Source organism: Lolium rigidum, chromosome 2 (assembly GCF_022539505.1).
Source record: "Lolium rigidum isolate FL_2022 chromosome 2, APGP_CSIRO_Lrig_0.1, whole genome shotgun sequence".
In the NCBI taxonomy this organism is placed as follows: Eukaryota; Viridiplantae; Streptophyta; class Magnoliopsida; order Poales; family Poaceae; genus Lolium; species Lolium rigidum.
The window spans coordinates 52,423,734-52,434,705 of record NC_061509.1 but is presented as its reverse complement, the minus strand read 5'-3'; the positions used below and the strand labels follow the sequence as shown (position 1 = coordinate 52,434,705).

At 47.3% G+C, this 10,972-nt stretch overlaps 1 protein-coding gene across 1 annotated transcript; it reads left to right on the top strand.

The window, feature by feature from the left end:
- The first annotated feature begins 5,660 nt into the window (after positions 1-5,660).
- On the top strand, positions 5,661-9,461 carry LOC124686455. The gene is made up of 3 exons (XM_047220400.1): positions 5,661-5,791; positions 5,876-5,997; positions 9,113-9,461. The coding sequence occupies exons 1-3, from the start codon at positions 5,708-5,710 to the stop codon at positions 9,231-9,233; spliced, it is 327 nt and encodes a 108-aa protein (XP_047076356.1). The 5' UTR covers positions 5,661-5,707; the 3' UTR covers positions 9,234-9,461.
- Positions 9,462-10,972: the final 1,511 nt, after the last annotated feature.

Genomic DNA, 10,972 nt, shown 5'->3' with positions numbered 1-10,972 from the left:
GAATTCCCATAAGAATTAGCATAACCATTACCATTATTATAAGGATATGGTCTATAGTTATTACTAGAATTGTTCCGATAAGCATTGTTGTTGAAATTATCATTTTTAATGAAGTTTACATCAACATGTCCTTCTTGAGCAACCAATGAAGCTAATGGAACATTATTAGGATCAACATTAGTCCTATCATTCACAAGCATAGACATAATAGCATCAATCTTATCATTCGAGCAAGAGGATTCTTCAACAGAATTTACCTTCTTACCTTGTGGAGCTCTTTTCGTGTGCCATTCAGAGTAATTAATCATCATATTATAAAAAAGCTTTGTTGCTTCACCAAGAGTGATGGACATAAAGGTACCTCCAGCAGCTGAATCCAATAAATTCCGCGAAGAAAAATTTAGTCATGCATAGAAGGTTTGGATGATCATCCAAGTAGTCAGTCCATGGGTTGGGCAATTTTTAACCAGAGATTTCATTCTTTCCCAAGCTTGAGCAACATGTTCATTATCCAATTGTTTAAAATTCATTATGCTACTCCTCAAAGATATAATTTTAGCAGGGGGATAATATCTACCAATAAAAGCATCCTTGCATTTAGTCCAGGAATCAATACTATTCTTAGGCAGAGATAGCAACCAATCTTTAGCTCTTCCTCTTAATGAGAAAGGAAACAATTTTAATTCTATAATGTCACCATCTACATCTTTATACTTTTGCATTTCACATAGTTCAACAAAATTGTTGAGATGGGCAGCAACATCATCAGAACTAACACCAGAAAATTGCTCTCGCATAACAAGATTCAGTAAGCGAGGTTTAATTTCAAAGAATTCTCGTCGTAGTAGCAGGTGGAGCAATAGGTGTGCATAAGAAATCATTATTATTTGTGGTTGTGAAGTCACACAACTTAGTATTTTCAGGGGTGGCCATTTTAGCAGTAGTAAATAAAGCAAACTAGATAAAGTAAATGCAAGTAAACTAATTTTTTTGTGTTTTTGATATAGCAAACAAGGCAGTAAATAAACTAAAGCTAGCAACTAATTTTTTTGTGTTTTGATATAAGTGCAGCAAACAAAGTAGTAAATAAAATAAAGCAAGACAAAAACAAAGTAAAGAGATTGAGAAGTGGAGACTCCCTTGCAGCCGTGTCTTGATCTCCCGGCAACGGCGCCAGAAAAAGAGCTTGATGGCGTGTAACTCACATGTTCGTTGGGAACCCCAAGAGGAAAGTATGATGCGCACAAGCAGCAAGTTTTCCCTCGAAAGAAACCAAGGTTTATCGAACCAGGAGGAGCCAAGAAGCACGTTGAAGGTTGATGGCAGCGGGATGTAGTGCGGCGCAACACCAGGGATTCCGGCGCCAACGTGGAACCTGCACAACACAACCAAAGTACTTTGCCCCAACGAAATAGTGAGGTTGTCAATCTCACCGGCTTGTTGTAACAAAGGATTAACCGTATTGTGTGGAAGATGATTGTTTGCAGAGAAAACGGTAAAACAAGTATTGCAGCAGATTTGTATTTGAGTATTAAAAGAATGGACCGGGGTCCACAGTTCACTAGAGGTGTCTCTCCCATAAGATAAAAGCATGTTGGGTGAACAAATTACAGTCGGGCAATTGACAAATAGAGAGGGCATAACAATGCACATACATGTCATGATAAATATAGTATGATTTAATTGGGCATTACGACAAAGTACATAGACCGCCATCCAACTGCATCTATGCCTAAAAAGTCCACCTTCAGGTTATCGTCCGAACCCCTTCCAGTATTAAGTTGCAAAGCAACAGACAATTGCATTAAGTATGGTGCGTAATGTAATCAATAACTACATCCTTGGACATAGCATCAATGTTTTATCCCTAGTGGCAACAAGACAACACAACCTTAGGGGTTTCTCGTCACTCCCCGTATATCAATGCAGGCATGAACCCACTATCGAGCATAAATACTCCCTCTTGGAGTTACTAGCTTCAACTTGGCCAGGGCCTCTACTAATAACGGAGAGCATGCAAGATCATAAACAACACATAGGTAATAACTTGATAATTAACATAACATGGTATTCTCTATCCATCGGATCCCGACAAACACAACATATAGCATTTCAGATAGATGATCTTGATCATGTTAGGCAGCTCACAAGATCCAACAATGAAGCACAATGAGGAGAAGACAACCATCTAGCTACTGCTATGGACCCATAGTCCAGGGGTGAACTACTCACTCATCACTCCGGAGGCAACCATGGCGGTGTAGAGTCCTCCGGGAGATGAATCCCCTCTCCGGCAGGGTGCCGGAGGAGATCTCCGTAATCCCCCGAGATGGGATTGGCGGCGGCGGCGTCTCCGGAAGGTTTTCCGTATCGTGGTTTTTCGCATCGTGGGTTTCGCGACGGAGGCTTTAAGTAGGCGGAAGGGCGGAGTCGGAGGGCCGACGAGGGCCCCACGCCACGGGTCGGCGCGGCCAAGACCTGGGCCGCGCCGCCCTATGGTGGTGGCCCCTCGTGGCCCCACTTCGTATGCTCTTCGGTCTTCTGGAAGGTTCGTGGCAAAATAGGACCCTGGGACTTGATTTCGTCCAATTCCGAGAATATTTCGTTACTAGGATTTCTGAAACCAAAAACAGCAGAAAAACAGAGAATCGGCACTTCGGCATCTTGTTAATAGGTTAGTTCCGTAAAATGCACGAATATGACATAAAGTGTGCATAAAACATGTAGGTATCATCAATAATGTGGCATGGAACATAAGAAATTATCGATACGTCGGAGACGTGTATCACGCCACGTCAGCTAGCCGTTAGCCACTCCCGCCCCACTCTCGCCCGCTTCTCGCCCCACCCCGCCATCGCGCCGCCCCGCCTCTCGCCCCTCTCCCGCCTCCCTCTCGCCGCCAACGCGGGCGCCAGCCGGGCGGGAGCGGGCGCTAGCGCCGGGCGCCCCCGCCGGCGCCCCTCCCTCTCTTCCCGCCCGCCTCCCGCCCCTCTCCCGCCCCAAGCCGGGCGGTACCGCCCCGCCACCCGCCCGCATTGGCACCGGCCTAACTGCGGGTCGTTCATAGATGCGCACCGCGCAGGTGGGCCGACCGAGTCCCTAATAAATAAATAAATAAATAAATAAGTCCCTTTAGCTACGCACTGCCAATCCGGCCTTTAGGGTATCTCCAACCGGCTGACCCAAACGGACGCGCTGGGCCCCGTTTGCGTGGCCGGCCGGACACGCGGACAGCTCCCCGCGTCCGCGTGTCCGTTTGGGTCGCACGCTGCGCCCAACGCAGCGGCCACCCATTTGGCCATTTGGCGTATTTCTTTGGGAAATAGGCCATCTGGCCACACATACTTATAAATAGTATGTAACAAATATAGAAATAATATCTAACAATTATAGAATAATATCAAATAGCATAAAATAATATCAAATAAAATGTTGCATGATGAAGAAATAAAATGTGCCATAGTTCGAAAATATAAAAATTACAAATTGAGATTGTCAACTCAATTTGGACGCTCTAAGATCTCCTTCTGCCTCTTCTCGAACCAAGCTCTCTTCGCTTCGCTCATGTTGGTCAAGTCGGCGTTCATGATCAGGTTATCCTCGGCTTGGCGTTTGAGCTCAACTTCCTTCGCCTTCAACTCCACCTCTTGGGCCCTTGCCGATGCTGTGAGCTCAATTTCTCTCTCTTTGAGCTCAATTTCTCTAGCTTTGGTCTTGGCCTTGACCTCTTCAATCTCAAGCTTCTTCTTTTGGACATCGAAGTAGTTCTTCCTGTCCTCATCTTTCCCCCGGCGCCTTCTCTCATCCCTCTTGTCCGTGGACACCTCTCTATCGGCATGCAGCTCCTTCAAAGTGCCAAACAATAACATGGACGAGGCATCACGCTTCAAGTCGGCTTTGGTTGCCTTGTGGCCGCGAGGACGGCTTGCACGAGAAGCGGATCTACCGCAAGGCTGGCCACCATCAAGGTCAATGACCGTCGGATCTTTGGCGGTCTTGTTGCCAGTCAAGGTCGCCATGTACCCCTCGTACCCCTCCTGGAACTTGGGGGTGCCTTGGAGTATCTTCCAACAATGAGGGAAGGCAAAGGTCTTTTCTCCATTGGTCGATTTGTACCAATCTAAAGCTTGCCACACCTAGAGCAAAGCGAGACAAGACCGATAAACATATGTGCAAACGTTGGATGAATATGTTGAGGTTAAGAATCATACCAAGTCCTTGATGCCAATGCCACTAACGGGTAGCCGCTTCACGTGCTCATACGCCGCCTGGAATTTGTTGCATTCCGTTTGAATTGTTCCCCACCTCTTTTGGAGCGATATGTCGCTGCGGTCGCTCTCAAATGGCTCCAGTCCGTATTTGCGATGCTCATGAAAGTATTCATAGATCCGGCGCCGAATGCGGTCCCTTCTCGCTCGGCACCCGTCAATGCATCTTGCCCGATGGTCAACCATCCATCGACGAGCACCTTGTCCTCCTTCTCTCGTGTAGTTGCCGGTTCTTTTGCTTACGCGGCGACCTCGAGCTTGTGCAGCTGCGGCTTGCGTGAACTCCCGAGCGAACAACGGCTCCTCCTCGATGTTAATGCCGCCGGACAGTAGTGCTGTCCTCGTTGTGTGTCAATGGGAGGTGGCCGGGGAGCCCGCTCGGCCGGCGCAGGGCATGGTGGTCGGCATTGGATGCGTGTACATCGGAGGGGCCTGCACGGTGGACGGTGCCTGCACGGTGGACAAATCGTCGAGCAGGTTCCGTGCGCCGCCCATCGCTGCTGCTCCCATGTGCTTGGGGCCTTTGGAGTTCGCCGGCGCACGGTTCAGGTCAATGGACGAAGGAGACGGCCCCGTGAACGACTCGCCCACCTCCGGTGACCCATCCTGTGACGGGTACGCTTACCGCGCCGACTGCGTCCCCAATTCATGCGTGCCGGGCGTGTATCCAAACGGGGCAGTCGGCAGGGATGTTGACCTTGGAGGAAGGGGCCGGGTCACGGACGAGGCCGAGCTCCCCCCGAGGCCGTGCCGGCGCCCGGGAGGATCAAGTGCTGAGCAAGCGATGTGTGGCCATAAAAGAGCATGGCATGCTCTTGCATGACGTCCGCCTTCGCCTCCGTCTTGAGTTGGAGAAGCTGCTCCGCTGCCCGCAGCCGCTCCTCCGCGGCAGCGATATCCCTCTTCCGTTGGTCGAGCGCCCTGCGGCGGTCGGCCCTCTTCTTGCTCTCGATCTTCCTCTGCTCCGCGGCGAGGTCGGCCTTCGCCTTCGTCGCCGGCCCGGCTCCACGACCACCGGCCGGTCCGGCTGAGGAGCCTCCGCCAGGGAGGACCGGCAACGGCCGCGAGCTGTGCCTCGTCTCCGATGGTGGCGGTGGCGACGGCAGCCGCTTCGTCGGCCATCTCTAGGTTTTGGGAGCGGAGTGGACCGGGTGTGTTTTGGGAGACAGACAGGCGGGCCAGGGGCGGACAAGGGGAGGACGCGAGCGACCAGCATCCGGCGTCCGCGGCCACGCAAACTCGTCCCAGATTTGGGCCGGGTTTGGGTCGTCTCGGACGCCGCGGTCATCCGTTTTAGGGATGGGTCCGTGCGCTGGGCCGTGTTTTTGCCCGGTTCAACCCAAACGGACGCGCGGGCGCGGTTTGGGTCGCCCCGTTGTAGTCCGGTAGAAACCCTACCTAGCAAAGCAAGCGAGCCAGCTATCAAGCTAGACTAGAAGATGACGGCGCTGCGACGTGTGGCTGCTGCGGCAAGACGGATGCCCCCGCCCTCCTCCGCCAACCCCGTGCCCATCTATCAGCAGGTATGGCTTCTCTATCCTGTCCTCCCGCAGCCCCTCTTTCTGGACTGATGATCCGATATACGGTTTGTGATATTATTACTTCAGATGCTGAAGAAGATCGAGGTGATGAAGGCGGCCCCTGCCCCGGCAGAGGATATCTCCAAGACTATTGAACAGATGGAGACCAACACCAGGAGGCGTCTGCAGACCTTGAAGTTCAATGAGAGGTACTAATTGCTTCTACTCGACAAAAATTACGAGTCAATCAATTGTTTGCGGAAATAGACAAGACGAAACAATGAAGATGAGCATGTCTCATCGTTTTATTACAGCATCATCAGTGTCTATTTGAATATGCCAATGCCTTTTAAATCCATGTTTCAGTGTTGAACATGCAGTAGATTGATACCTTGGGTGCGTCTGGTTTGAAAAAAAAAAGCTTGATTTTTGCTCTTTTATATCTGATGATTTGAGTTCAGAAACATATGATGAGATTCTAGCGGGAGGGCTGCTATGCAATAGCAGCATAGTCCATAAGGATCCCTAATACCTGAAACTGCCTAGATCTGGTTGTGATCTTCAACTCCTGGCTTTAATGGATAATACTGACCAATGGGAACTACAAAATAGTACCTCTAGATTACTGGGAGTCATAACAACATTCCTGCTACCAAGCGCCACATTAGGACGTGTATATGTCAGGAGGAATTAGAATATATATGTCATGACAGTATGACACCTACCTGAGGAGCACAACAAAGCTCAAGTTACTTTTCTAAATATTCTTGAAAAGGGTTATTTAAAGTGTTTACTCTGCTTCCATCCTTCTGTTTTAGCAGCATAAAATAGTCCTTACTACTCCCTCCGTCCTGAAAAGGATGTCTCAGATCGGATGGTTTTAGGACCAAGGGAGTAGAAATGTAGAATACTTAGGGCCACTTCTTTTGGGCTTCTAGTCCACCTTCTAGGTCCCGTGAAGCTCGAAGCCCAAAAGAAGTCTCCGGCTGTCGGCTCGCTTAATTTCACCGCTAAGCCGCTCGCTAGTGCAATTGGAGAAACCGCCTCGCACCAGCTTCCCGAGCTTCGGTTTAGAAACCAAAACGTTAGACTGATCTGCCCCTGGTTTTCATCTCTATTTACAGCAGATTGCCACCGCTAGATGTGTTTGGTTCCAAGTTAAAAAAAAATAACGATTCGACCAAAAACATGCATCCCCTCGCTCGACTCCCGCGTCCATGGTGAGCTAGGGTTCCTCGCTGCCACTGCTGAACCTCCGCTCCTCCCCCACGCCCCTCGCCCCCGCCGCCGGTCCTCCGGAATTCCGGCCGCGCTCCTCTCGCCAATGCCCCGCAGTGCGCCGCTCCCTTTCGCTCCGCAAGCAACCACCGCGGCTCGCCTCTCCACCTCGTAGCATGGACCTTTGATGTCGACTCAAGATCTCCGCTCCACCGCGGAACTTCACCCCGATCTTGTCCTCGCCGACCGGTCACATGCCGGTGGCTCCGTTCTCGCTTGTCAATATGGATGCATTGTTATCTCGGCATGACCTAGGGGTACTACGTACATTGCATACCTCAACATGACAAAGAAGCCCAAGTTTCAGAAGCTCAAAAGAAGGGGAAGAAGAATTTCTAGGAGCTTCTCCTCACTGGAGTTTCTCCCCACCGAAGTGCATAAGCTGGCTTCTCCATAAGCACAAGCCCAAAAGAATTGGCCCTTAGAAAGCTGTCCTTAGGGGTACACATACTGCTACACGTCACAGAGAGAATAGCTAGTAAGAGTTTGTGAACCATGATAATATTAACCAGCTTGATCTTTTAAAAAATTGATGTTTTGATTTTCAGATTTGATATATTGATGCATGGAAAATTTTGATCTTGTTTAATTTATACATGTATATAAGCAAAATGAGTCAAAGAATATTGTAGCATTTGTGGATCTTGAATGTGTTTATCTGTTCTCGCTTATGACTAAGTGGATTTGTTTGTATAGACATGTTTCTAACTGTTGAACACCTTGTTGGAATCATCTAAAAAGAACATGTATTTTGCTATGTATACTTTAATATTTCTTATGTAGGCGTAGTTCTATATTTGCAGACTGGTAGTAGCTGATTTTATCAGGACGCGTCGATTCTGCTCCCGAGCTCATCTAGTCCCGCACGTTGATTGGGTGCGAGGAGCATCGGAAGCTGTGCCGACGTATTTTCCTGCGCAAATACGTTGCGGTTGAAAATTGTTATACTGCATGTACCGTGTGTCTTTTTGTGGGCTTGTCAGAGCCTGTACCGGTGGACGCTGGCCCAGAATAAATGGACTACTCCACGAGTCCAGCTAGGATTGCTTCTCAGGAAACGCCACTATCCCCGATACTGGATGGATCTCCCTAGCCTTTCTTTGACTGCTTCGCCTGCCTCTGAGGCTCTGACTCCTCAACGCTATCTTTTCTCCTCTCATCCGCCGGCTATCCTCTCCTCCGCCGGCTATGCTCGGCGCCCTTCTCTGTGTAGATCCACCCCTCGTGGTTGTGTTCCGGTGTATTACCCGCTTTCCCCTTTGAATAAGGCAAAACTTGGATCCAGCGTTTTCTTTGTTGTCCTCTATCCTCTCCCTCTGGTCTATGTCGACGGTGACGAGGTGGAGGTGTTGGCGGCGGCGCAGATGGCGCTCATGCCGGTTTTGCTCCCCCAATAATCCATGGCGTGGCTTCGATTTGTTCGGCTCCGTCCCAATCCACTGACTGACGAAATAGCTGAGCTGTTTGCCGGTTTACCTTCCAGCGGCCCTGCTGCGGGTGCTTTAGTTCATGATGATTCAGATGCTTCATAGACGCTGGTGAGAGCATTAATAAGCTTTGATGTGATGGGTCTGTGCACTTCACTGTTTGAAATGGAAGATACCATTAAGAATACCGGAGCGAATACACTGCCAAACCAGAGATATGGTGAATGTGATTGGTCTAGAAATAGAGAGCATCTAGACCCGAGATCAGATAGGCATTTCTGATTTTATCACCTGATCTGTTCAACTCACTATTTTGCTGATATGGACCAGCCATTGAATGTGCCTATTTCTGATTTGATATATGAACTACCATATTTAATTCATCAAATATCATCTACTGCTTCAAAATCATATCTCACTTGAAACTCTTGGTAACCAAGGGCCAGGAATCCACCCCCCTCACCCACCCCCCTTTAAGCAGTTTATGTTCATTGTCTAATGTCATCGGAATCATTTGCATCATAGTACCTGTCCGCAGTATGTGCTAAGTTTTCCTTTGCTGTTGTTTTTGCTTGTGGTTTTCATTTTCTGTAAGATGAAAAAATATGTTGCTATGCAGGGAAATAGTGCGAGGGTTGGAGCGAGATAAACCGAGCCGGCGGCGCAGTTACCACCTAGCTATGTGTTTCTTTGGTGCTGCAATGTTTGCGGCGCCAAAAGTTGCAAAAGCAATCACCTAAATGTCTAAATCCATTATCTGGGTCATGAGTGGTTGGACTTCCATAAAATAACTGTTTCACTGTCCTTTTATTTACCCCAAGGGAGACTGTTGTAATCCTATATTTATCACGTTTGTGGATCTGAATGATTTAGTCTGTTGCCATGCTATGCTTGATCCTATAGGAAAAAAATGTGGAGTGGCCTGGAAGAATGAATAAATTAAAGCGGTGGTATGATTATATTTCTCTTACATTAATGCTGCGCAGGTAAATTGCCATTGTGGTTTTTTTTTTTGAAAAGGGAAAAACCCGGCTTCTGCATCGTGGTGATGCACACAGCCTTTTATTGAGAAACAGTAGTCTTTGTTTAGTACTTATTACATCTCAAGGATCGCGTAAAGTCGATACAAGAATCAACCAGCGAAAAAAAGAGAACAACATGAATCGACTAAGCAACCTCTAGTCGACTAATATGCTGCCAGCCAGCCCGGCACAAGATATCCTGAGCGACCATCTGGAGCCGTGTGCATCCGTAAGCCATGACATCCCGCTGCTCTGGTGGTGATATGAGAGCCCAAAGTTGGATTCAATGCACCATGGAGAAGATAACCTGTAAAAAATTGAAATTTTTCTTGTTGTTAAAGATTATATCATTGCGGCATCTCCATATTGACCAACATAAGGCTGATACACCAATGCGAATTAAAGCCTTGGATTGTTTGTCAACTCCATTTAACCAATTTCCAAACATATTTGTAATATTGGTTGGCGGAGGGAGATTATGAGTAAAATTAACAGTTCGCCAAATTAATTTAGCAAAAGGGCATGTTAAGAATAAGTGTTCTACCGTCTCTTGCTCTCCACAAAAAACACATTTAGTACACCCAATCCATTGTCTCTTTGCTAAATTATCTTTTGTCAAAAGCACCTTATTACTCAGGAACCACATAAAAATTTTGATTTTCAGGGGGATTTTCATTTTCCAAAGATATTTCCGCAAGTATGGTGTATGATCATTCATAAGATCCTCATACATAGATTTGACTCGTAAACAACCCACTAGTTGTTAGTTTCCACATAAAACAGTCTGGTTCATCATTTAAATTTACCATCATTAATCTTTGGCATAAGTGTAACCATGATGTCCACTTATTACCGGATAGCACCCGTCCGAAGCTAATGTTCAGCGGTGTTTGTGCCAACACATGAGCCACTAACACATTTTTATGGTTCACAATATTATATAAGGATGGGTATTGAGTAGCTAAAGAGGATTCTCCTAACCAAATATCTTCCCAAAATCTTGTCGTTGCACCGTTTCCAATTTTAAAATATCCTTTTTGAAAAAAATCATCTTTTACCCGCATGAGTCCCTTCCAAAAAGGAGAATCAGTCGGTTTTGCCTGCACCTCAGCAAGGGTTTTTTGACTTAGGTATTTATTATGTAGCAACTCTTGCCACACCCCTTCCTCATTTAGTATTTTAAAGAGCCACTTACTCAATAAACATCTATTTTTGAGCTCAAGAACCTCAATACCTAAACCTCCTTGATCTTTTGGTCGGCAGATTATGTTCCATTTTGAGAGTCTATATTTTCTCTTAGCTTCAATTGTGTCAGAAGAATCTAGACCTATAAAAGTCTAGACGCTTCCTGACCCCAACGGGTATTTCCAGGAACGATAACATGGACATTGGAAGACTTGTTAAAACAGAATTGATAAGTACTAATCTATCGCCATACGATAGCAATTTTCCTTTCC

Bases quoted from the DNA above. Each gene is read 5' to 3' on its own strand.
- LOC124686455 (XM_047220400.1), top strand. From the start codon at position 5,708: ATGACGGCGCTGCGACGTGTGGCTGCTGCGGCAAGACGGATGCCCCCG. The intron at 5,792-5,875 runs GTATGGCTTCTC...TTATTACTTCAG, and splicing joins CCGTGCCCATCTATCAGCAG to ATGCTGAAGAAGATCGAGGT. The intron at 5,998-9,112 runs GTACTAATTGCT...GTTGCTATGCAG, and splicing joins ACCTTGAAGTTCAATGAGAG to GGAAATAGTGCGAGGGTTGG.